This window comes from Heptranchias perlo, chromosome 37, assembly GCF_035084215.1.
Source record: "Heptranchias perlo isolate sHepPer1 chromosome 37, sHepPer1.hap1, whole genome shotgun sequence".
NCBI classification, from domain to species: domain Eukaryota; kingdom Metazoa; phylum Chordata; class Chondrichthyes; order Hexanchiformes; family Hexanchidae; genus Heptranchias; species Heptranchias perlo.
The window spans coordinates 4,871,666-4,898,536 of NC_090361.1; the positions used below are offsets into that span (position 1 = coordinate 4,871,666).

The window sequence follows — 26,871 nt, forward strand, 5'->3', positions numbered from 1 at the left end:
GCAGAACGCACAGACAAAAATCCCAGACTCTCGGTCATAAATATAGAATTTTATTTATTCTGTCACCATTAACCAGAGACTCTGATTCACAGGGTGCTGGACTGAAGCCAAATATTCAAACTCTGCATCTTATCTTCGTACAGATTTGCTACTGTAGGGAGTTTCCCAGCAATGACGAGAGACTAACATGGAACAGGTGAGTGGGGGCTGTTGAACGGTATTAAAAACAGCGAGAGACCGTGGTATCAGGTATAATGGCGGCTCTCAGCCCCTAATGCTGTATCACCTTCCACAATAGTCCAGTGTAATGTCTGTGGGACTCAAATAGCTTCTGAGCTGACAGTCACGAGCATGCCCATTACTCACTTATACTGCCTGGTCACAACCCCAAAACTGTCTGAAATCTAATCTCCACTGGACTATAATAACCATTCACAGTGTGCACACTGTATGTGTGCCAACTTTAACTGTGCCCATCTTGGGATGCTCTTCATATCAGTGAGCATTCCAGTATAATCTACTCATTATTTATGACTAGTCTCCTCCAAACACTATCACTCGATGCCTCCCCCTGACCTTCCCATAACACCTATCAGTTCTGCCCATTGTATGAGTTCCCACCCTCTCTGCCTGTGCAGGGACGAGCAGAGTGTGTGATGGGGGTGCCATGCAGACTGTTTGTGTGTGAGTTAGAGGAACAGTTCATGGTAAAAGGCATCAGTATTAATGGGCCTGTTCCACACATTCCCCAACGCACAGCTTCAAACGCTGAGCTTGGATTTATGACAATGTGGCTCCATACACGAACATGACAGGCTGCAGGCGCCATCTGACACAAACATGTGCTCTTTCTAGGCACGCTCACATGGCTGCCTGGTTTGTTTAACATTTTTTATCGGGCCCAGGGTCATTACAAATAGCCAGCTGTGGACGGGAGAGAAAAAGAAAGAAAGGAGAGACATTTACAGAGATGAAAACAAAGGCTGGGAGGAGAGGCAGACAGACAGCGTGTGTATGTGTGAGAGAGTGAGTGAATGAGTGTGTGGGAGAGTGCGAGAGAGAACGTTTAAAAGCCGCGTATCTAAGAGTGCACTGCGCAACAGGTCCCCAATTAGGCTCGCTGATCTTTGGAGTTCGACTGTCCCAACCCAACTGGAGAATTAACTTGGTGTCACTTTTACACAACTGGGAGCACTGCACAGAGAGTAAGCAATCTTACAACACCAGGTTATAGTCCAACAGTTTTATTTGAAAATCACAAGCTTTCGGAGGCTTTCTCCTTCGTCAGGTGAGTGTGTGATTCCATGGAAGGTACCGCACGGTACCTTCCATGGAATCACACACTCACCTGACAAAGGAGAAAGCCTCCGAAAGCTTGTGATTTTCAAATAAAACTGTTGGACTATAACCTGGTGTTGTAAGATTCCTTACATTTGTCCACCCCAGTCCATCACCGGCATCTCCACATCACGCACAGAGAGTGGCAGTGGGGGGAGCTGGGGCAGAGGTCATCCCCTTGTGCAAAAATCGGGAATGGGAAAGTAGGAAAACCATGGATATTCACTGTGGATTGACCTTAATGGCTTCTCACTTAAAGCAGGCAGTATAACAATTAAACACAAAGGGAAGCTAACTTGATGTCTCAATGGGGAAGACTGGGATATGAAGCCATGCAGACCAGAAGGTGTCTGGTTTGATCTCCAATCTGAGTTAGCTGATCTCCATTACAACAGTGACTACACTTCAAAGTGCCTCATTGGCTGAGAAGTGATTTGGGACGTCCTGAGGTCATGAAAGGCGGTGTAAGCTTTGTTGATCTCACCTGGTGTAACATTTGGGACACTAAGAAATAATTTGTAATCTTTTTCAGCCAGGGCTCTTGCTCCTAATCACTGCCCTATTACTGCAGCTGAAAAGCGGGAAAGTACGTAGATGAGGACAGAGGATCGACCTCAGATGCAATGCCTCTTCCGCTGCAGCCAGTTAGTCTGTTAACACTTACTGTCTAGACTCAAAGAATAGATACATGGATGAGATGCCTGGGGGGTGGGGGTGGAGGGGCTGAGAAACCGTACCCCAGGAATGAGTCAGCGCCTTTAAAAAAAAAGGGACACAAAAGAGAAATTATCTACAAACAGTGTGAATATCAGTCATCCGCCTGCCCTGCTCCCACAATGCAGCGTTCCTACAACCACATCTCAGCCCTAATCAGATCAGAAAAATGAAAGGAAACATTTCTAATAGCTCCATGTGCTGTGTTTGCTTTAATTGAGGATGAGATTAAATGTCTCTGAGGGATAAACTCAGTCACTGAAAACCTTTAGGGCACCGTAACTGTAGCCCATCAAGGGACTGGACTGTGAAAGGTTTCCTGGAATCCGGCCAACCTAAAGTAATCTTTATCCATTGAAAATAGGCCAGTCATTTGGAACTGGTTCCTTTCATGTGTACAATTATTAATTCACTATGGCATTTCCAGGCAAATTTTTATTACATAAAAGGGAAGGAAAGTCCTTGGTGGCTACTTTTTGTTCAAAGCACTGCCCCAATTTTAAGCTTTAAAAATGTACATTTATAAAAATAAGGCACTTTTTAAAACATCAGCTCTTCACTGCCATGGCTTCCTGCCAGGTTGGGTCCTTATTGTTTGGTTGTTCAGTGATGTCATCGATGAGGAGGAACTTCAGAGGGGTTCTACTTAAAGCAAGGAGAGAGGACACGTTCGAAGGAGTCAGAGAGATCTCGAGCTGGGCAAACCGCACTACCACCTGACTGCGTCATGTACCCGGTATAGTTTCCCAGGATTGGGGAATTAACCAGTTCTTTCGGCCAGTTCCCAGCCTCGATACGACCTCAACCATAAAAGATGAGAACAGAAGTTGCTGCTGCTAAGATGGGTTTCCCTGGAATTGACCGCCACTGGGCAAAAAAAAACTTGAAGATCGGTAAGAAAGGAAAAAATTCACTTTCATATAGCGTCATTCACATCCTCAAGATGTCACAAAGTGCTTTACAGCCAAAGAATCACTTGTAAAGTGCAGCCATTGCTGTTTCGTAGGCAAACATGGCAGCCACTTTGTGCATAGTGAGATCCCACAGACAGCAAGTGAGATCATGACCAGTTATTTTGCAGGGTTGGTTGAGGGATAAATGTCGGCCAGAACAACTAGAGAATTCACCAGCTCTTCTTTGAATAGTGCCGCGGCAGGAACGCGCAAAACTGCCCCTCAAAACGCTATGGGGGAGAAAGCAAATGATACTGAAAGAGTGGGGCGCACAATTAGAGGCCACGAGCGAGAACGAGAGCGAGCAAGCGGAAGTGAACAAAAAGGAGTAAGAACAGAAACAAGAGCAAACAGGTAAAGTATTTGCAAAAACAGGGGGGGGGGGGGGGGGGAGAAAAAAAGGAAACAAGGGAAGAGAAACACAAGACGAGATAGAAAAATCAGTTATTCCCAAATGCTTCACGTTTGTACTTTTGATTAATGTACCGTAACAGGTTGGTTACTTTGAGCTCAGTTTTCTTGGCAGATTTTGACAATTCTGTTTGCTCACATAACAGAGTCACTACACTTCAACAAATATTTCACTGAAGTGTTTTGAGATGTTTCAAAGAGCTAGGGCAAGGATTATTAAAGTCACACTTACTTCCAGAGACAGTCGTCTTTTGTGACAAAAAAAAAATCCTCTCAGTGTGTATCGCTATAAATAGAGTCACCACACAGTTCGATGGGTTTACAAACTCAAAAATCTCACTCCTCCCAATGGTGTGTCCTTGGCAACGCTGACTGGTTGTGTACAACAACAGCAACTTGCATTTATATAGCACCTTTAACATAGTAAAATGTCCCAAGATGCTTCACAGGAGCGTCATCATACAAAAATGTGACATTGAGCCACATAAGGAGATGTTGGGACATGTGACCAAAAGCTTGGTCAAAAAGGTAAGTTTTAAGGAGCGACTTAAACGAGAGAGATAGAGAGGCGGTGAGATTTAGGGAGGGAATTTCAGAGCTTAGGGCCTAGGCAGCTGAAGGCACGGCCGCCAACGGAGGAGCAATTAAAATCAGGGATGGACAAGAGGCCAGAATTGGAGGAGCGCAGAGATCGCGGAGGGTTATAGGGCTGGAGGACGACAAGGGCAGACAGAGAGACACGAGAGAGAGACAGAGACAGAGACACTGCATTTGTAAAGTGTCTTCCACATTCTCAGGACACCCCAAACATGTCACAGCCTTTAAATCACTTTTGAAGTGTAATCACTGTTACATAGATAGACATGCAGCCAATTTACACACAGGGCATCCGTGCCTGTGAACCTGACAGAAATACTTCATTAGGAAAGCCAACACATGATGCAACCATGTCATTAATTGCCAGCCTTAATCAAACACTTTGACAAGCCTGAAACAGTGCTCAGTGCAATGATCGGATTAGATTCCAGTGACAACTCATGACGTTCCCGCACACTTGTACTAGTTGTACCATCTGTACACCTCTGGTATCAACTGCACCTCGAGTGTCTTACAGCTCCTAGGCAGGCTTTTGAAAATCACTTTCATGTTTCCCAACCAATTCTCTCCGGTCTGGGGAGAGCGACCTCAACATGCTGCTTCCTCCCTTTTACTTTTGTAGTCCGCTGGTCGAGCTGGGCTCTGCCATGGAAACGCAGAGACCCAGTTGCTGTACCAGTGGAAATGGTGGGAGGAGAGGGGACACCTCCTCCTTGCGATTAATTCACTGAAACAAATCTGCTTCACTCGGGAGGGAAAAATCATGGACTGGCTACACCACACCATACCTCCCCGAGCGCAAGTGTTGGAGGGTAGCAGAGAGGAGACCCAACTATCTCTCCGCCATCTGACCACCTTTAAACTCGAGAGTAGGAGAAAGAGCCATTTGGTGATGTGGGATCTGGGCAGCACAACTGGACGACTAGAAATCTAATGGAAAGACTCCTATATTTGGGGAAAAAAAATCTTCCTTTAATAGGATTAAGAGGTATGGGACATCTGCCCGCCCCCCATCACCCAGACCTTCGCCACAGTTTATCATCACAGCACTTTTAGGTGTTCATCAGACAAACAGAGAAATGGAAAAAAAAACACTAGTGTTGGAAATCGGAAATAAAAAAAACTCAGAATGCACAATGAAAACCACCAGCATCAAGAAACAGAAACGACAGGTCGGCATTTTGTTTATTCAATCATGGGATTTGGGTGTCGCTGGTAAGGCCAGCGTTTATTGCCCATCCCTAATTGCCCTCGAGAAGCTGGTGGTGAGCCACCTTCTTGAACCGCTGCAGTCCGTGTGGTGAAGGTTCTCCCACAGTGCTGTTAGGAAGGGAGTTCCAGGATTTTGACCCAGCGACCATGAATGAACGGGATATATGTCCAAATCGGGATGGTGTGTGACTTGGAGGTATTCAAAGGAAGAGCAGGGGAGTCCACCCCGTTGTCCTGGCCAACATTTATCCCTCAACCAACACCTAAAACAGAAAATCTGGTCATTTATTTAATTGCAGTTATATGTCCAAGTCGGAATGGTGCGTGCATGTAAACAAGAGTGTTTATTTATTAAGTGAAAAGTCAGTTTGTATAAATTGGTTGCGATCAAGAGATGAACTGATTGCACGGAGCCTTGGCATGAGGGAATTAGTGGCCAGAGGAGCTTAATTTGAGGTATGTATTAGTGACGGGATTCAATGGAATCACCACCTGCAGCCCTCAAGGGAGAGGGGCGCATTCTAATAAATCTGAATGTTACATAGATGTGATTTTGGTTTCTGAAGCTTTCACTAAGGAACGCGACTGCCGCATGTGATTTAATTGCAGTTGACAGGCAATTACCAGGCGGAGCATTTTGTCGACTGGCCCACACTTTGACGGCTCAGTTGGAAACGCACCGCCCAGAGGTGTGCAGAGCTCGTTTGATCTCCGGTCCGTTTCGTGGCAACTGATCTGAGCCGGGGCAGCAGTCGGATTGGCACTATTGGCCCTAGTGTCAATCAGCCTATCGCTCCCAGTCCAGCGACTCTGGCTCGGCCAGCGGTTGAAGCTTTTGGGCTGTGCATTTCCAACCAGCGCCGACTGGGAAGTGTGTGTGTGTGTGTGTGAGAGAGAAGACAGGAGCAAGCTCCACTGCGATGCCCCCCCACCCCGGTTAAATATCCTGTCTAGGCTCAGAATGAAGACAGGCCATCTGGGCATTGTGTTAGAGAGCGGCCAGCACCCATGGCTCTATATCGGAGTTGGGGTTCCAGCAGGAGATGAGGAGAGAAAAAGTGGGCAGAGGGCCAAAGGCTAATGAATTTCTCTCATGCATTCATTTTATTTTTTAAAAGTTGCTTATTTATTTCCCTTCTGATTAATTTCTATGATCCAGTTTCAGCTTGGAAGACTTCACAACTGCTTTGCAACTAAAATAATGAAGGTTTTTTTTTTAAGATAAGTGGTTAGCTTGTTTCATTTGCTGGCAACCTTACCTCAGAGTCAGAAGATTGTGAGTACAAGCCCCACTCCAGGACATGAATCTAAGGTTACAGCCATACAAAGCCCTGGTTAGACCACATCTGGAGTACTGAGTACAGTTCTGGGCACCGCACTTTAGAAAGGATATATTAACCTTGGAAGGAGTGCAGTGCAGATTCACCAGAATGTTTCCAGGGGTTAGGATATGAGGAGTGATTACACAAATTAGGTTTGCATTCCCTGGAATATAGAAGGTTAAGGGATGATTGATTGAGATTTTTAAGTTTATGAAAGGAATCGATAGGGTAGATGGAGAGAAACTTTTTCCACTGGTGGGAGAGTCTAGGACACAGGGACGTAACCTTAAAATCAGAGCCAGGCCATTCAGGAGAAAAGTTAGGAAACACTTCTTCATGCAAAGGGTGGTAGAAGTGTGGAATTATCTTCCACAAAAAAGCAGTAGATGTTCACTCAATTAATAACTTTACATCGGAGATAGATAGATTTTTGCTAGCCAAGGGTGTTAAGGGATATGGAGCCAGATTCAGATCAGCAGCGATCTCACTGAATGGCGGAACAGGCTCGAGGAGTTGAATGGCCTCCTCCTGTTCCTAACACTTCTGTGCCGTACTGAGGGAGGGCTGCACTGTTAGAGCTGCCATCTTTCAGATGAAACCAAGGCCCTATCTATCGATTCAAGTAGATGTAAAAAAAAAATCCAATGTTACTATTCAAGGAAGAGTTCTCCAGAGGTTCTGGCCAACTCTTGTCCCTCAACCAATATCACCAAAACAGATTAATGGCTCATTCATTCGTTTGTTGTTTGTGGGATCTTGCTGTGTGAACTTGAGCTGTCACATCTGTCTACACAGCAACAGTAGCTACACTTCCAAAGTAATTCATTGGCTGTAAGGTCCTTTGGCACATGAAAGGTGGTACATAGGGGCAAGCTGTCTCTTTCTTAAGACGGGTTGCCAGAGTGCAACCAGACAACCAACCCATTACGCCATGGAATGATTGGACAGAAATCTCGGAGGGCTGTAGGACTTGGAGGTTACAGAGTTTGGGAGATGCGAGGCTATGGAAGGATTTGAAAGCAAGGATGAGAATTTTTTTTTTTTAAAACGAGGCATTGCCAGACCGGGAACCAATGTAGGTCAGCAAACACATGGGTGATGGGCAAACGGGACTCGGTGGGAGTTAGTTTTACGAGAAAGTGCTTGTGTGGGCGACACAGCTGAGCACAGGACTGGGCTTGACTTTAAACTTCCACCTCCTCAATGGCTTAAGAACCTGCCAACACTCAAATGTCAATGCTGTTGCAATGTCAAAGAATGAACACTTGGGACTGCCATCTGTGGAGCCAGATCCCAGCAAAAAAAGACAAATCCTTCAGGGAAGGGAGGGGGGGAAAAAAAAACAATTTTATCAAAAAGGGCATAACCACGTTAATACTCCGTAGTTCAACCCCACAAATGTCGTGCAGACCACAGTATGGTTTAGAAACTTAAAATACCGGTGTGCAAAATGTAATTTTTACTGTTTGGAAATGAATTGATGAATGAATTCTGGAGTTAATGGGTCCCAGTTTGATGCATGGCCAATTGGCTGCTTGTAGAAATCTTGACACGATCATGAAACCTCTTGGCAACGCAACACCATGTTGAGATACAAACATCTATTCTAGCTCCAAAAATTTATATCATCTGTAGCTACAGACAGCTACATTGATTGAAGTGGGACTGATGGGTGGGAGGAGTGAAGCCTTATTCTGGAACGGCTGAGTGCGCCTCCCGTTGATGGCACAGTGCAGTGTGCTGCAAATAACACACTTAGCTCACTGATTACACCACTGAAGCGCACATTGTTACAGGAACTGAGAAAGCTCCGCCCAACAATTTTAAAGAGGAGAACACTGCCCCTTTAAGGAAAAAGGCAATCCTGCCCAGCAAAGAACTTGTTTAAAACAGCTGGTTTTTGAGCTGCGCACGAAAGATCGACAGTATTCTCCTCACTGCAGTACTGAGGAGGTGCTGTTCTATGAATGAGCATAGCTCCCCCCGCCCGCCCATTCTGGTGGATGTAAAAAGACTCCATGCCGCTGTTTGAAAAGCGAAGAGTTCTCTGTGTCCTGACCAACATTCGTCCCTCCATCAATACCACCAAAAGAAAACAAAATTGATCAACAGATTATTCGCCTCATTTACTTGTGGGATCATACTGTGCGCTAAATAGGCTGCCACGTTTACCAATGTAACACTTCAAACAGTAACTCATTGAATATTGCGTAGAATTCACAGCACAGAAAGAGGTTATTCGGCCCAAAATGCAAACTAATTCCCCCCCCCCTTTATCCACCAGCTGTGCACACAGCTTCCTTTCTCCTTACCTAAATGTGGCCCAAGTTCTATATTAAGGCTCCCAGCATTGCAAAGGAAACAGAACAGGCAGTGGAATAACAGCACTGGGTGCTCAAAGCTCCAGCACATTCCAGTTTGATTGTTGTTGTCGTATCTTCCCCTTGAGAGAGTCGTGTGAAGAATTCACAGGCTGGTCAACAGTCTGACATGGTGGCACTGTTGTTGCTTTCATATCTTCATGCTCTTCCCTTGACAAACAGTAGAAGGTTTCGCAGGCTGATTTAACAGGCTGTGACGTGAACGCACCTTCCATGGCTGTAACCACCTCAAGAGAGGCTGATAGCGGGGGTGGGGGTTTAGTCCTGTACGGTGCGAGGGTTTTATGGGCTCCCACGAACCGTACAATGAGGGTGGCCCACCCACATCCACCCCCAGAATTGAGAGCGGCAGCTCTGGTCTTCACTCGCCAGGACTGTCTAGAGCGGGGATCGAACCCTGCACCTTCTGACTCCGAGGCGGGAATGCTACCACTAAGCCAAAGGCTCGCTCCTCCAGCTTGATAGGACATTTGCTGTCGTAATCCCCCAGTTTCAGTTGGGTCTTGGGACTTGCCTACAGTGAGAGCAGGGAGATTCATGGGGCCAAATGCAAGGTTATACGTCAGAAAGGGGCATCTCAGAGGCAGGATACTCTGCACAGGGACAAGTAGGGGGGTAGGAGAGGCAAAAACTGCTTGTTCCATTGAGAAAGGGCATTGAAAGTTCCAAAATCCAACTAGATTCCCAGGCATGTAGATTTGGTGACGGCCAGTTGCCAGAGAATGTGGAGACTCTCAGACTCCCCCTGGGACCCAAATCTAAATCCAGGCCAGACTATTCGGAGTGGAACACACAGTGCAGTAACCCAATCATTTCCATTAAGCCCACGACCCTCGCTCTGTTACAGTCACTTCACTAGCCGCCATTCCATTGAGGCTGGAAGCCTTTGGAGGACAGTATCAGGAGTGATCAACATTTTCCCTACTGATCACACATCCCAGAGAAAAGCAAACGTTTCAGTCACATCTGCTAGCGTATGGTTTTGTGTCACACACTCCTCCAAATGTGGCCTCCACAGCTAAATGCCCAACATAGCAGAAGGGAGAACAGGAGGAGTTCAGACACTGGAGCAGCTGGTATTTATTTTATGTATCATATTATACCCCTATAGCTAAATGCCACCTGATATGTACGGGTTACAGCAAGTAACTATCCAATGTTTCTCTAACCATTCAACTCAACCGGAATTCTTCTGTAAATATGGCCCTATTATATTTAACCTATTAAAAAAAAAATCCATCAAAAAAAGACAAGCCTTTAAATCAATAGTTAATAGTGAACCCTCAGGCCAGATTAATGGTGGTCTATGATATAATGTTGGTGTTATAAATTATTTCAAAACACTTTCCTGCATCTATTTCCCCCCCCCCTCTCCTTTTCCCCTCCTCCTCTCCTGAAGGCGTTGACTCCAGTCTGGTTGATAGTTCCCACAGGCGCCCTCTTGCCCCTCGCCCAAGGGACAATCCTTCACCTCCGAACCCAGACAGAAAGGGCTGGCAGGCTATTCCGACGCACAGGCATCCACAACTTGCATTTTTTCTATGTTAAAGGCGCTATATAAATGTTCCAGACAGAAATGGATGCTGAGACCAAGGAGATATTAGGAGGGGTGAACGAAAGCTTGGCCAGAGAGGCGGGTTTTAAGGATCGTCTTAAAAAGGAGCAGAGAGAGGTGGAGAGATTTAGGGAGGGAATTCCAGAGCTTAGGGTCTAAGATAGCTGAAGACACGGCCGCCAATGGTGGGGGTGAAAGGAGTGGGAGGGAGGGGGAAAAAAAAACGCACAACAAATCAGAGTTGGAGGTACGCAGAGTTGACGGAGGGTTGTAGGGCTAGAGCTGTTTATAGAGAGATAGGAAGGGGGGGCGAGGCCATGGAGGGATTTAAACATGAAGATGACATCAGAATCAAGCCCACTCCCGTCCTCACTCATAATGCATTCCCCCCTCCCATCCAATGGGAGATCCCCAGTGAAGGAGCAGGGTGGCACTCTCTGCCAACACCCCCCCCCCCCAACTAAAATTAGTTAATGTAGTGCAGACTGGGGATCGCACATCCGGCCTTGCTGCTTAGTAAGGCCCAGCTGCTCACTCACTTAACCAGCTGAGGCAGCTGGGAGCCTCCATCTACTTTTAATCTTTTATTCGAAAACAACAATTAGAAGCAGATTCCCTGGCCTTTTGAAAAAGGCATGCTCTGCTTTTAACCAGCACTTTTATTGCATCTGTCCATCCGACACAATTCCTGTGATCTAAAGCGGTGATTACCTTTTTAAAGGGAATGAATCCTTGTGGCACTATCCTTCGTCTCATAACATTGCTCAGCTATCCTAGTGTTTAATTACTTGCTCAGGGCCTGTGTCACTCAGATCTTTGGTAAGCCCAGTCCCTCGAGCAAACCTCACTCAAGTTTGGATTCAACAGCACATACCAGGCCTGTGCCTTAACTTGAACTTTCACCCTTGCACTTTCCACTTTCTATCACCTTCATTCTTATTGAAACGCTGCTAAAAAAAAAATCATTCAATTTTGTAACCGGTGATGGACTCGATGAGGAAATGGCATCACTGTTAATGTCAGAGCTCTCTCCTTCCTCTTCATCAAGAGGAGACTTGAATGAGGTAGACAAGGTTCCTTCATAGTCACTGGGTCTAAATTTTTGACGTCTACCTCAACGCCATCAGCACAAGGACTGCAGCAGCTCAAACAGAAGGTCCACCACCAACTAGGAAATGGGCAATAAATGTAGCCCTACCAGCATCGCCCACAATGACAGATAGAAAAAGACCCATTGATCCATCCTGCCCGTCCCACACAACTGCGATGCCATTTGTGCATCGCAATGTATAGACTCCCCGCCCCACCTGAAAATCACGTGATCTCCCAAGAGGCGAAGAAACAGATTAACCCAGGCCAATGTGGGAAAAAAACTTGGTAAATTCCTCTCCGACCCTGTTAGGCGATCCTAGCTTACAAGCTCTAGGTGTTAATAATTTCCACCAGGTTAAACCCCAAAATCAGAAAGACTGTCTGAGAGGATGTAGCCAGGCAGCACCAAACTGGCAATGTTGACTGCATTGCACCCACTGTAGAGCTGGGCACAGTCACAGCCACATAGAACTATTGGGTATCTTTATTATTTAGCAGAAATTCCTTGGTACGCTTCCAATCTTGTGAGGGAAAACGGTCACGGAAATACAGGCAAAGTAATCCACAAATCGAATGGAAGATTCCGACAATGGCGGATCCCATTCCTGTACAGTTCTTGCCAACCTGCACTCTGTTCTCTGGGCTCCTGTAAGTGGGAGTGTGTTCTAGCTGGAGTGGGCACTTCACATGAGGCAAGCGGACGGTCCACTTGTGTGGATTGCTCAACTCATTTGATTTGGAGATGCTCGAGCACACTTTCCACTCACATCAGGCACCCGCAGGCCAAAATTAAATAAATACTTCACACAAAGTGCGGCAAGGATTCTTTCAAACAGAGAGGCCTTTGCAGGGGAGGTCCACACAGGGGTGGTCCAAACTGCCACTCACAAGTGCCCCCCACACCCAGCCCACCTGGTCCTCGATGATCAGGCAACTCAATTCTACTTGCGCCCAAGCTTCTTATTCGCTGGTTTATGCTGTTTGAATTTTGCGGGCCTGGAGGTCTGGAAAAGGTCGGAACTTAGTGCTGAGATCGTAGCCAGACACACTGGGGAGGCTGCTCAACAAGTCTAGGGCTTGGTTCCAATGACCTATTAAAGGTCGGGTTGCATAGTATCGCTGGCCAAGCCTTAGTAGGGCTTTTGCTAAGTTCAAACTCAGATAGGACTACGACAGGGTAAAATAGGTTGGGGGGGGGAAAATCATGGCTTAATTTTGGCTTTGCTAATGACGAAATGACATGAACATCTTAGTAACCTTTAATACACCAATATCTCCACATCACGAGATGCAGAATTAAGCGGAGAATCTAGATTCACAAATCAGAATCTTGGCCACCCAATTTATCTACGAGTAGCTGAACCATACAGACCCAAGAGGCCCGAGGATCGATCTCAAGCCTATGCCAAATTAGCTGACCTCGGCAATACCAATGCCGCAATCAGCCTTGACCCCTCCTGTCCCAGAAAAAGGAGGGAAGGCAGTACGAGAAACAGCACTGAGTTGGAGGGGAGGAACAAGAAATAAAATTATCCAGGGTTCTAGCTCCTGATCGCTGTTCAATAATCCCTGCAGGCACCAATTGCGGAAAGGAGGGGACCCGGCTGGGATGCCTCCTGCAGTCAACTAGCCTGTTGACGTTTGCTGGATAATGGTCACTTGGGCAGGTGACCGGTACCTGTGGAGCTATTTACCATCAAAGAGTCAACGCCAGAAGGTAAGGAGGGGGAAGAGGAGATTATTGAGGGAAAAAAGTCGGACATTGTGTCCAATTTTTGTTTCAGAAATTTCCATACTCATCAAAAAAATTAAATAGACCGCCTTGTCCGAAACTGGACGCGTTGAAACCTTCAGAGCAGGTTCCCCTACACCTTGTCTTTGTCAAAACAGAGTGCAGTACAGAGAGAAAAAACGAGAAAACAGTCCCGGTTACTGAATGCTCTGGAACAACTCTAGTGTGCTGATGGCCAGGGTGTGGGAGCAGACTCCAATGTGATTCGCAAGAGGCGGCATTTAAAGGAACTTCAACGCAGGACTGAGAAATGAACCCTTTAAAAAGGAAGCAGACAGGCTGATATTTGGTCAGCGAGTGTGCTTAATGCATCGGACGATTTTTTATCTTGTTTATGAATCAACTTGGTTTCCAGAGGCGCCCGCGTTCCCCATTCGCAGGAGTCTACAATCAGCCTGAAGTGTCTGCACTCAGACAGTCAGCATTCCATCAATTGATCAAGTACCTAAAAGAACTCGACCCCTCTGACCTCTTGTGTTATCTTCAACGGTGGGTTCCCTCAGGCTACAAATATTTTCAACGATGCACTTTCTCCCCCCCAACAAAAAAGAGCGGTCATGAACTTAGTGTGCAAACACGTACATCCATTAACTTTTTGGTAGGACTATTTCTGTTTGCTCTCAGTTTGTGTGCCCTGTTCCGATGAGGCCCAATTCCTCCCGGTGACTTTTTCTCCTTGTATTGGCCTAATTTTCCACGCATCTCCTGCTTAAATCAAGGCCCCACGTGCCAATTGAATCTGCGTCCCGTTACCCCACAAACTTTTATTCTTCAATGTTTTTTCCCTTGATGTCAGCTGTGGTTCAGTGGGTAGCTCTCTCACCTCTCAGTCAGATAGGTCATAGGTTCAAGTCCCCAGTCCAGCACAAAAATCTAGGCCGACACTCCCAGTGCAGTACTGAGGGAGTGCTGCACTGTCGGAGGTGCTGTCTTTCGTTAAACCAAGGCTCCGTCTGCCCTCTCAGCTGGGATATAAAAGATCCCATGGCATTGTTTCAAAAGGGAGTTCTCCCCAGTGTATTTATCTAACCTCATTGCTGTTTGTGGGACCTTTTGCCCGAATTGGCTGCCGTGTTTCCTATATTACAACAGCGACTACACTTCAAAAGTACCTCATTGGCTGTAAAGCGCTTTGAGACGGACTGAGATCGTAAAAGGTGCAAACCTACATTTTCAATTGTTCACACGTATGACTCACTGTATGAACTTTAACCTTTTTTCCAATTAAATTGCTAGAGTCACCATTGTGTAAACTTACATGCTGCCTTCCCATTGGCAGTTCTCTTCCTTTCCCCATCATAATTGTCTATGGAGAAGTGAACTTAAATCAGCCAGTTCTACTGTAACCTGGGATGCCTACAAGATCCAATTGTACAATTCCCATGGGATACATGAAATTTGAGTGGCACCTCGCTAAAATGGCCAAAGAGCTGACACCTAGAGAATCCGGGTTGTTATGATCTGGGACGTGCTGCCTGAAAGGGTGGTGGAAGCAGATTCAATAGTAACTTTCAAAAGGGAATCGGATATATGCACTTGAAAAGGAAAAAATTTGCAGGCCTATGAGGAAAGAGCAGGGGAGTGGGACTAATTGGATAGCTCTTTCAAAGAGCCAGCACAGGAACAATGGGCCAAATGGCCTCCTTCTGTACTGTATGATTCTATTCTATGAGCTATTCATTTTAGACCTTGAAATTCCTGCCAGTAAAATTTAATACAAAAAAATTAAATGAACATATAATAAGTTCAAGATGCTTTGTCCCTTCAGGCATATAAGTATCATGTTATGAGGACAGGAAGGTACAATTGGGCCTGTTCTCATTACAGAGATTAAGAGGGGTCTTCAAAATGCTGGGAGCAGTGGATATTGTGACTATAACCAGGTAATTTAACTAGCTGCATTCACAGGAATAATAGGGCATGCATTCGAAACTAGGGACCCTCAGGAGAAGCTGTAGAAACAGATACCCTGAGACACCTGAGAGTGGAAAACATTTCTACCCCAGGTTGGGGAGGCCAGGACTTTGGAGGAGGAACCTAGTTACATCTGGATTTCACACCCGTTTGCACTGGCCCTTCAAATTCCGGTAAGGGGGGGCAGGGGAGTTGTGAATCTTCCACCCACAAAGGGGGAGCGTCTGGGCGTTCCTAGGGATTCCAATCAGATACATCCTTTAAAGGCCTCTGTGGAACTAACGCTCGCTGAGAATTGGAGTTAGTCCCATCAAGGTCCCAAGAAAGGCCCCAAAACTCTTCCAGCCAAAGTTAATCAATCCTGCAGGGAACTGTTTATCTTATTTTAAATGAATCCCAGTTCCCATTGGAGCTGAAAATTATTTTTTTTTTACTGATTTTATCTTCATCCTAGAAAGGTCTTTTGGGAGGGTGGGGGGCGAGCAGAATCAGTGAACCTCCTTGGCAAATATATCAATGCTGTCGAAACTTGTATTCATTTTAGATGGAGAAGATGTGGATTATAGTGCAAACAGTGAATTGCACTATTATGGTGCAGTTTTACTTTTAAACACTCAAAGTCTGTGAATGAACGTGTTCAGTTTGAGGGCAAATAATTACCATTGGTCTGATCTACCTTCAATGTGTTAATTACTCTGCCATCTTAATTCCACCAGACACAAGATCCCAGTCTGGTTCCTGCACCAAAATATTGAGAATTCCTCCGTCTCTCGGTGATCCCTCTTCCCACTCGGTTATTTGCATTTCGAGAGCTGCTCAGTTCAGGCATGGCACCTTGCCATCAATCTATTAAAAGTGACGCAACTTTCTCAGTCTTGCACCTCCTCAAAAAAGAAAGGACGGTTCTTTGGCATGGAAGAAGTGTCAGTTTATCTCAACGAGTACCACTCTCACCTCAAGACAATTATGGCTGCTGCGTTTACCTGCAGCACGCAAAATACTGTGAGAGGGGAGAAGTCTTCATAGAGGGAAGAGTGTTGAAGCAAAATGATGTTTTGTGACAACTCACGGCTCAGATACAGCCCGCTTCCAGACACTTCACTCAGCTCGGGCCTTACCGACCCCACACCCACAGAAAGGGGCTCGATCACACACTGATGGTTTATGATACGTTTCTCAGATTTTTATCTCAGTTTTCATAAAAGTTTACACAAATTCATGCTGTCGGATATAATGATGTCACCACACTTTCATCTATCATAAAGACCCCTTCTCCACCTAGAGACATCTGTCATGGTCTAATGATTTGCTCAACTTGTTATCTCCAAATACACTGCAATTTCAAAGTAGTTCACTGTAGATGAAGTGCATTGAGATGTTTCTTAGAGACGTGATAAGGTGCTTGCATAAATGCAAAGTCCTTTCTTTGTTACAAAGAGGCCGGTACCACTTTGCTTCCTAAAACGAGCAACGTAGGATGTTACCCTCCCAAGAAGCTGACCTGGAGCACATATTGCGGTAAAAATGCAAAGAGAACATGGACCTTAAAGCTGCGTTTACAGCAGTGTCAGTGTGTCATCAGCTGGTGCCAACCCCAATATAAACCCACTAGACCCGCCAAGGCACCCTCAGCTCTGCGTCGGAAGGGCAAACCTCCACACCAGGACTTGAGCACGTCAGCTAAGCGGGCACTCAAGTCAAGAGGTGCCACCCTTTGGGTGAGATGTTGAACCGCGGCCCCATCTGCCTGTTCCAGTGGTTCAGGTGGACATTAAAGGATCATCCAGGACCATAAAAGAGAGGAGCTGGTCATTCATCCCACTGTTGGTTGCTGAGGACGTTGTTAGTGTGGACCGGCTTGCTGCTTTTGCCTACGGAACAGCAGTCATCGCACTTCAAACACATTCATTGCATCTGCTGCGCTTTGATACGATGTAGGTGCTTGTTATACTCAATGACATTCCGCAAACAGCAAATGAGCCAACTGGCCAGGTTCTCTGAAATCCATCCCATGATGTGAGTTGGGTAGATTCCATCACAGCAGCACTGTGTAGAACCAAAGAAGAAGAACAGACTTGCATTTATATAGCGATCTCAGGACGTCCCAAAGCATTTCACAGCCAAAGAACTTTTGAAGTGTAGTCACTGTTGTAATGTAGGAAACGTGGCAGCCAATTTGCGCAAAGCAAGGTCCCACAAACAGCAGAGATAAATGACCAGATTTTTTTTTGAAGTGATGGTTGGCCAGGTCACTGGGGAGAACTCCCCTGCTCTTCTTCAAAATAGCGGCCGCAGGATCTTTTACGTCCACCTGGAGGCCAGACGGGGCCTCGGTTTAACGTCTCATCTGAAAGATGGCACCTCCGACAGTGCAGCACTCCTCCAGTACTGGCATTGAGGAGTCAGATTTTGTGCTCAAGTTATCTCTGATTGAAGCAAGTCTACAGTAGCTACTGTAGTACAGGTACATACAACACTGTGGTTAGTGATGCAAAGGTGCCTCCAGGGCCTCTTCCCTGATAATCCCAAAGCACATTCTACTAGAAGTACTCGTCACAGGCAGCCTAGTATTGGGGTCAGTGAGGGGTGGTTCACACCTTTGGCACTGAAGAGCAGGTCTCACCCAACCACCTGCCCTGGCAGCATTAAGCTGCTAAATTCACCAAGGCTAGAGTCCTGCAAGACCCTGGTTTAAAAAAAAAAGGGGTCATCCTGGACGTTCCCCTCCAAGTCACACACCATCCTGACTTGGAAATATATCGCCGTTCCTTCATCGTCGCTGGGTCAAAATCCTGGAACTCCCAACCTAACAGCACTGTGGGAGAACCTTCACCACACGGACTGCAGCGGTTCAAGAAGGCGGCTCACCACCACCTTCTCGAGGGCAATTAGGGATGGGGCAATAAATGCCGGCCTCGCCAGCGACGCCCACATCCCATGAACGAATAAAAAAAAACTGACTTTAGCGAATCTGGTGGGTTTACATAGGGGTTGCCGTCAGATCAGAGAGTCCTGCGGTTTGGCAACCAGCGGTGAAAATCTTCCCACCATCCCCTACATAAAGGCAGCTGGTGATGGTGCCAACCCAGGACAGCATCTTTCCATTTAAATCTCCCCCCTCCACCACAACTACTTCAGTTTTCTCTCCTCCCCCTTCACCGAAGGCACTGCCTGGTACCTCAGCTGGATGGCCATTCTTCACACCTGAGCCTAGACAGAGAGAGTCAAGAGACTATTGGTGTGTGGGGTCAGGAGCCATGCACTCCCCAACAAGGGTCACTGCCTAACGATCCTGGTCGTGAACCAAGGCGACTTTCCCTTTAACTGCACACCCTGGGATAAAGGTGCGGCAGCAGAAAATTGCTTCCACATTTAAAAAGGGCAGGCACAATACGTGCCCTGCTGAGCTCCGATCTTTGCGAAAAGCAGTGACAAGGCTTAGCAGCCCGAGCCAATTCCTTACGGCTGCAAAATCCTTCCAAAAGATTGTCTGAGAACATCTTTGAAATTGCAAATCCAGCAGCTGTAGTAATTTCTTCCTGGCACCTGCCCCTCACCTCCCACCAGCTCCTCTCTGTTAGCAACCCTTTACTGTTTTAACACTTTCACTCCTGTCTGCTGTCGCTGCTTATAGCTGTTGTTACAGAAAAATCTTAACAAGGAGCACTTCCATTTATATCAGAAGGTCATGGGTTAAAGCACTACTCCAGGTGACTTGAGCACATAATCTAGGCTGACCCTTCAGTGCAGTACTGAGGGAGTGCTGCACTATCAAGGGTGCAGTCTTTCCGACGAGACATTAAATCCAAGGCCTGTTCAGGTGTTGAATGGTGCCATGGCATCTTTAAAAGAGCAGGCAGTCCTCCTGGTGTCCTGGCCAGCATTCCTCCCTCAACCAAGACTACGAGCAGCAGAATAACTGGTTATTCATCTCCCATGCTGCTTGTGGGATCTTGCTGTGTGCATATTGGCTGCCATGTTTGCCTATGTAACAATCCTGACTACATTTCAAAACTAATTGATTGGCTTTAATATTCGTTAGGATGCCCTAAGCATCTGTATAAATGCAGGTCCATTCCTTGTTTTGTCTCAGGAATGTAGTCAAGTGTTTCACACGGATTACTTAGAAGTGCCGACTGCATAGAGTTTACTCGCTAGATGGTTTAGGTACTTGCATAGTTTGGATCAATGAAGTCCCCACATTCACATTGCTGATACATTATCCCAAAGACAGATCTGTAAAACCGTAGTTCTAGGATTCTGCTACTGGGATATGGGAGCTAAAACAGGACTACTTAATGGAGCTATTGGCCCTATACTCCACCCCCCCCTCCCACACCGTCCTGTTTACCCATGTAAGCCAGCAGGGAACTGGGGGTGGATCGCAGGTCAGTGCCCAGACGCAGCGGGGCTGCAAATCCTGATGTTCACTATGAGCAGATGCCAATTGGGACAGAAGGAACTTCATTACAGGACGGTGTGGGAGGGGGCGTGGAGCATAGGGCCAATAGCTCCATTAAGTAGTCCTATTTTAATAGGTCCCTTTTCATTTGTTGTATGGAAGATGGGGTAACCTTGTCTCCCAATAACATTTATTGGTGTTGTAAGATTCCTTACATTTGTCCACCCCAGTCCATCGCCGGCATCTCCACATCATTTCCTTTCTAGACAGCAAGTGAAGAAGAGGAGCTACAACAACAACTACTTGCATTTATATAGCGCCTTTAATGTAGCAAAACGTCCCAAGGAGCGATTATCAAACAAAATTTGAGACCGAGCCATATAAGGAGATATTAGGACAGGTGACCAAAAGCTTTGTCAAAGAGGTAGGTTTTAAGGAGGGTCTTAAAAAGGAGGAGGAGAGAGAGGCGGAGAGGTTAAGGGAGAGGAACTAGCACTGAATCCCAACTCACTGAACATCACACGGCTGAATGGGAGGCCCAAGGAGAGACAATTCTGCTAAGATCCACACGTGAAGGGGAGGCGGGCTGTCATTCACCCCCAGGCCTCACTACAAGTACGTGCGACACAGCATTCGCCTCAAGAGTCCCAACAAGACATTAGTCCCACCTCGGTATTGTATGAGGATCTCCGATCATCTGTCATCACAATTGCTCCACAGCCCTGGCGAGTGAGACGCAAAAGTCAAGAGTTCGAAGAGGAGACCTTCCCTATCCTGTGCCCCCTTGCTTTTTTTTTAAAATCTGAACTTTCAAAAAAAGAACTGCAATTAAACATTGAACAACCCTTCACTTTGTCTGCATCAGTTTTTTTTAAAAAAATAGATTTTTGTTCAAACAGTGCTGACTACATTAGCGTGAGGATTTATTGAGCAAAGCAAGGGAGCTGTACCAGCATGTAGGGCTGATGATGGGCTACCTCAGAGTAAAAACTGTATCTTCCTTAAAGTAAACTTGGCTCCTGCACAAAAATCTCAGAACCTCCGGAGGAGGAAGTAATAACAGTTTCATTTAAACTGTTTTGAATTACAACGTGCTCCTTCACCCAATATAGGATGTTTACCTGAGGGTAGTCAATTTAGATGAATTAAAGATGTCAATGCAACTCCTGAGATTAATGGAGATTGGATTGCCTACAAGCGATTATGTGCTTCATGCATATATAATTGTCCCAAGAAACTTGTAGCTGCATAGATTATCTAACTCAATCAAGGACAGTATATTGGCAGAGGCACCGGAGGGCTGGTGACATCCTCCCCTGGAATGTGTCAGCATGGAGAGGTGAAAAGGGCAGAACAGCGAAGAAAAATGCAATTTCAAATGAAGATCCAAGGAACCTTCCTTCATCGGAGACACTGGACGAGGTGTCAGGAAGCCCAGTCATTTTAATGGGTTGTAGTATAATAGAATCATAGAAAGGTTACAGCACAGAAAGAGGCCATTCGGCCCATCGAGTCCGCGATGGCTCTATCCAAGAGCAATACAGCTAGTCCCACTCCCCCACCCTATCCCTGTAGCCCTGCATTTTTTTTCTTTCAAGTACTTATCCAGTTCCCTTTTGAAGGCCATGATTGAATCTGCCTCCAACACCCCCTCAGGAAGTGCATTCCAGATCCTAACCACTCGCTGTGTAAAAAAGTTTTTCCTCATGTCACCTTTGGTTCTTTTGCCAATCACCTTACATCTGTGCCCGCTGGTTCTTGACCCTTCCGCCAATGGGAACAGTTTCTCTCTATCTACTGTGTCTTCATGATTTTGAACACCTCTATCAAATCTCCTCCAAGGAGAACAACCCCAGCTTCTCCAGTCTATCCACTTAACTAAAGCCCCTCATCCCTGGAATCATTCTAGTAAATCTCTTCTGCACCCTCTCTAATGTCTTCACTTCTTTGCTGAAGTGCGGTGCCCAGAACTGGACACAAAACTCCAGTTGTGGCCGAATAAGTGTTTTATAAAGGGTTGAGTCGGTATTACATGCTTAAAACCGAGGCCACTTTATTTATTGCAGGGCATGCAAAGGGGCATCATCACCCCAATGGGGAATTTGAGAACAAACATCCTATTGCAAATACTCCACTGTTACACCACCATTGAAAATTCCCAGTGACGGATACTTTATCTGCCTTATATTGTCTTCTCCAATAAGGTTTATATTAACCTGGCTTCTATTGATATACAAATTAATATTTTACGAACAGAGACAACTATCAAAGCATTAATGTCAGTCGCATAACAGTTTATAAAGATGCTCCTTCCAAATCACAATGGCATGGCAGGACTGCCCCTTTCAATTTACATTGGCTCCCAGTTCGGCACCGTCTCGATTTTAAAATTCTCATCCTTAGTTTCAAAGCCCTCCCTATCTCTGTAACCTCCTCCAGCCCTGCGAAATCTCTGCGCTCCTCCAATTCTGGCCTCTTGCACATCCCCGATTTCCATCACCCGCCAAACCTCCAGCTGCCTCGGCTCTAAGCTCTGGAATTCCCCCCCTAAACCTCTGCCTCTCTCTCCTCCTTTAAGACATTCCTTAAAACTTTTGGTCACCTGTCCTAATATCTCCTTATGAGGATCGGCGTCAAATTATGTTTGATAATCGCTCCCAAGAATCGTTTTGGGGAAGTTTTACGAGGTTAAAAGGCACTATATAAATGCAAGTTGTTACTATAAACAGCACAGCCAAACATTGGCAAAGACACTTTGCTACAGGCCTGTAAGTCTGAACGACAAAACATGCCCAGTCCTGAAACATACACACGTGAGTTTAGGCTAAGAATCATTTATTATTCTCATATAGCCAGTCTGGCATTCAGCAAAAAGAGTGAAGAAGAAAATGAATCAGCTCATCAATTAGATCCATTGTTGTGTGCCAGACTGCTCTGGGGCAGGAGGTGGGGGCAGGGGAAGTCGTAATACTGTATTATGAACAAAATGTCAGATAGAATCAATGAGATATATTCAGCTCCAGAATAAGCAACACCGTGTTATGAAGCAGCTGATACCACAAGAGGTGTGGTTGGGGCCAGCAGAGTTTCAGACTCCCATACTGGAGGGCTCCACATCCCAACCCCACATGTGGACTTGGTCTGTCAAACTATCCATCCTGTAACTAGGTGTCAGCCATGGCTCGGTGGGTAGCGTGCTCGCCTCTGAGTCAGAAGGTTGTGGGTTCAAGACCTGGTCTGGAGATTCGAGCACCTAATCTAGGTTGACACTCCCAGTGCAGTACTGGGAGAGTGCTGCACTGTCGGAGGTGCCATTAAACCAAAGCCCTCCTCTGCCCTCTCAGGGTAGATGTAAAAGATTCCATGGCACTATTTCGGAGAAGAGCAAGGGAGTTTCTCCTGGCTAATATTTACCCCTCAAAAAAAAACCCAGTGCAAAACAGATTATCTGGTTATGATCTCATTGCTATTTCTGGGACCTTGCTGTGTGCAAATTGGCTGTTACATTTTCTGCATTCCAACACTTCAAAAGTACTTCATTGGCTGTGAAGCCTTTGGGATATCCTGAGGTTATGAAAGTCTTTCTTTACCTGTTCCTGTACACTGTAAATTGGGAGTAGCACTGTAGGAAACATCTGCTGCCTGAACTAGCATGCCCTCAGAATAAGACAACATGCAATGGGGGGGAATTCCTATTAAGTTGGCAATGCTACACCATTAAACCTAGACGGACAAATAACATCGCGCCAAGTTCAATGTGTAATTGTACAAAAAGTTCAGTTAGAACCTAGCAATACTTCAGATCAAGACAAGCTGGGATGGTATTCATTCCTCTAGTATCTTAGAGCAGTAGAGGTACCACATGTACACACCGTGAATCAACCACAGTAATTGTGTGTGCTCTTTGTAAATAGACTGCACCCCCCTTTTAATGCACCTGATATGCAGTCACCCCAACATGAACTTAAAGATCAGCTGAAACGCTATATCCATCACAGAATCGTTACAGCACAGAAGGAGGCCATTCAGCCCATCGAGCCCGTGCCACCCTAAAAGGGTTAATCCTCAACGAGGCACTGCCTTCATAGGAACAGGAGGAGGCCATTCAGCCCCTCGAGCCTGTTCCGCCATTCAATTCGGTCATGGCTGATCGTGAATATGTGGCTTGCAAGCCTCAAATTCCTTCATCTCGGAGACGAGACAGCGATAGTGGACAACGAGTCTGCTACAAAAGCAAAACCACAGGTCCTGCGTTATCGACTCTCTTGCAGGGCAGACCGTTCAAGACCAGCAGGCTAGCTGGAAGGCAATGGGTACAATGGCCATGACAATTTCTGTGACATCACCGCATTCCAGTGGAAACTGTGTGGGAGGTGCTTTTGTGCAGCTAAAGCAGCAGCCCTTGTCTGGACCTCTGCAAGGGAAGTCAGTGAGAGAACTGCAGCAGCAAAGTGGATTAGAAAAGGACGTTGTTCTATGGGGCAGGCTACTTTTCTGCAGCAGTTTCCTACGAAAGCTCCAGTAACTCAGCCAAGTTAACCACCAGGGAGAGTCCGTATTGGAACTGACACTATCTGTAATAAAGGGCAAACATCCCAGTGCGTTTCATTATTTTTTTTCCTTAAACTGGGAACTGCTGTAAAATTTGTAGCATTGGACTGTCACAGTGATGCGATGAGTGGCATAATCCCACCATTTGTGCAGTTCAACAGCTTTACAGACACCAGGAAGCGTCTCACGGGTCTTGACCAGGGTCACACGGGTGGGCAGAGGGAGCAAAAAAACTATCTGAAGACAAATTCCCCACCCCAATCCCACCCCTCATCTCCAATCACTTTACTTGAGCAAGGCTCCTGTTGATAATTGAAAGTAGCCTGTCGGCAACATCTGCTGCCTGAACTAACATGCCCTCAGAATAAGGCAACATGCACTCAGGGAGGAATTCCTATTAACTTGGCAATGCTACACCATAAAACCTAGAACGACAATTCACATTGTGCCAAGCTCAATACACAATTATAAAAAAGTACTTCCCACTCTTTACCTTCAATTCAGAATGATGCCAATGGGTGGGGCCCACCAAAACCAGAATTGGACACGCTCTTACAATCAGAGCCTGGGCTAAACGCTTCACAATAGAAAACATCATCTATTTTCAAATTGCCAACTTAACCTTAACATGGGTTTTTATTTTTAAAGTATGTGAAGCAGACATTTCCTCTTTAAGAAATTGCCCTTTTAAGAATAAACACATCAACTTATTCCGGCAGCAAAGTAAACGCAGCCAAGTGATCGCAAATGTTATTGTACAGTTCACGTGCATCTTGTAATGACAGGATTGTAAAGATAATTAAAAGGAACTCGCAATGTAAACATAAACTGTTTGCAAATGATGCTGTTCATGAAAATGCAATGCTGGTCCCCACATCAAAGCATGTCCCAATTATCAGTGGTAAAAAAGACTGATGTTGCACAGTCCAGTTAACATGCCAACGAATCTTGTCACATCTAATTGGAACAACTTGTGCTGCATCTTGTCACAAGGGGCAGCCTTGTAATAAACAGATTTGACAATCAAAGATGCAGAACTGCAATGAAAATAAAAAGAGGGTTGGTCCGGGGCCGACAGTAAAATTACTCAAAAAGTCAAGCTGAAGGCATCAAATCTGAACACAAACGCACCAAACGACTTTAAAACGGGAAATTGTACACGAGTTCTTAAAAGTTAATTCCAAGCAAAACACGAGAAAAAAATTATTTTAAATAAGAGAGGTCTATCAGTCTGATTAAAGGGGACATCCCCACACTTTGGTTTATTTACATAACTATCTATTCCAAAACACAATCTCCATAATTTAACTTATTTCAAAATCACTTCTCTATTTTCCTTACTAATATCACGGATGTAAAATAAACCGATGAAGGACAGAAAGGGGGCTGGAGCTGGGATTCAAAAGATGCTGGGTTGAGAGATTGCTTTTACCAAACCACTTACCTGCTGTGGTAGCTGAAAACTGGTGTAGAACTATAGCAAGCAAAATCACATTGGCTCTCAGCAGCCACCTTCTCGTCTTCCACCACTCCATCTCCAAATGACATGAACTTTCCAGATGTTTTAAGCCAGCTTGTTTGGAAGGGCCAGTTGTTCAGGCTGGTGTGTGTGTGCATGTATCTTAATATAGGTCCTATGTAGCCATTAGCTGCTGCAAAAGTGACTTCGTCTCTGGTTCTATCTGGGCTCTGATTACATCAATGTTCTCTGGACATTTTTTTTAGAGGAAAGGGAGGGGGGGGGAAGAGATGAGTGTTTTTTTAAAAAAAAGTCTGAGAAAGATGCAGCCGAATTCTCCCCCCTCCTCTGGGACGATGTCATGGGTCTGGTAGAAAAATCTAAAGAGAGAGAGGCAAAATATTTCATTCGATCGTATTGACACTGGGAAAGTTTCAGCGAATCAAAGCCGGGCTCAGCTCACCGCTAAGCGTTTCCAGCAATCTCTGCCCTCCCATTGGTCCAAAGTTCTTCCAGCCAAACTTTCTGCAACTTCCAATTGGCCACTTTTCCATGTCACTTTCGTTTCTCCAGGAAAAGCAGCAAAGTTAGTTAGTGGTGAACTGCGAGCCCGGGACACTTTGCAAAAACCAAAAAATGAACAGAAGTTTTTGTCTCTGTGTGTGTGTGTGTGTGTGCACTTTGCACGGTATTGCTCGGATTCTCATTCGCAGGAGGCGTCCTATTTAACTCTTAATTCATTAAATGTTTATTTTAAAAACGTTTAGATCTACTTTTAGGTCCTAATTAAAAAGTGCAAAAGACTGGGTTCTCGCTAAATGCAATGCAATTATTTTTAAATTGAAACATATTTGAAAATATAATAATTGTGGTATGCCTAAATATATCTTCTGTACAAAAAAGATTTTTCGAAGTGCTTTTGCTCTGAAAATTGGATGGAGAATTAATTGTAATGTGTCAATTAATTGGGTTAAAATACATTTTAATTTTATATTGTAAATGCGAGTTGCTTTGCTGATGTAATTTCTTTATTCAACACTTGCATTCTATCGCACCCAGTTCAGCTATCAGTCCTGCACAAGAGCACTCTTAAACCAACCGATAAAATTCCAATCCACCAAATCATTCATAATGAACTCCCATTATGGAGCATTTCTCATACTGGAATCACTTCAATA

General features: G+C 45.5%; 1 protein-coding gene across 2 annotated transcripts in view; it reads right to left on the reverse strand.

The window, feature by feature from the left end:
• The window catches only part of LOC137304419 (collagen alpha-1(XI) chain-like), a 226,932-nt gene extending 200,873 nt beyond the window's left edge, over positions 1 to 26,059 (reverse strand). For both annotated transcript variants that reach the window (XM_067973011.1, XM_067973010.1), the window contains exon 1: positions 25,679 to 26,059. In XM_067973011.1, coding sequence (XP_067829112.1) covers positions 25,679 to 25,769 — 91 coding nt within the window. In that variant the 5' untranslated portion in view covers positions 25,770 to 26,059. The remainder of the gene's footprint in view (positions 1 to 25,678) is intronic.
• Between the last annotated feature and the right edge of the window lie 812 nt (positions 26,060 to 26,871).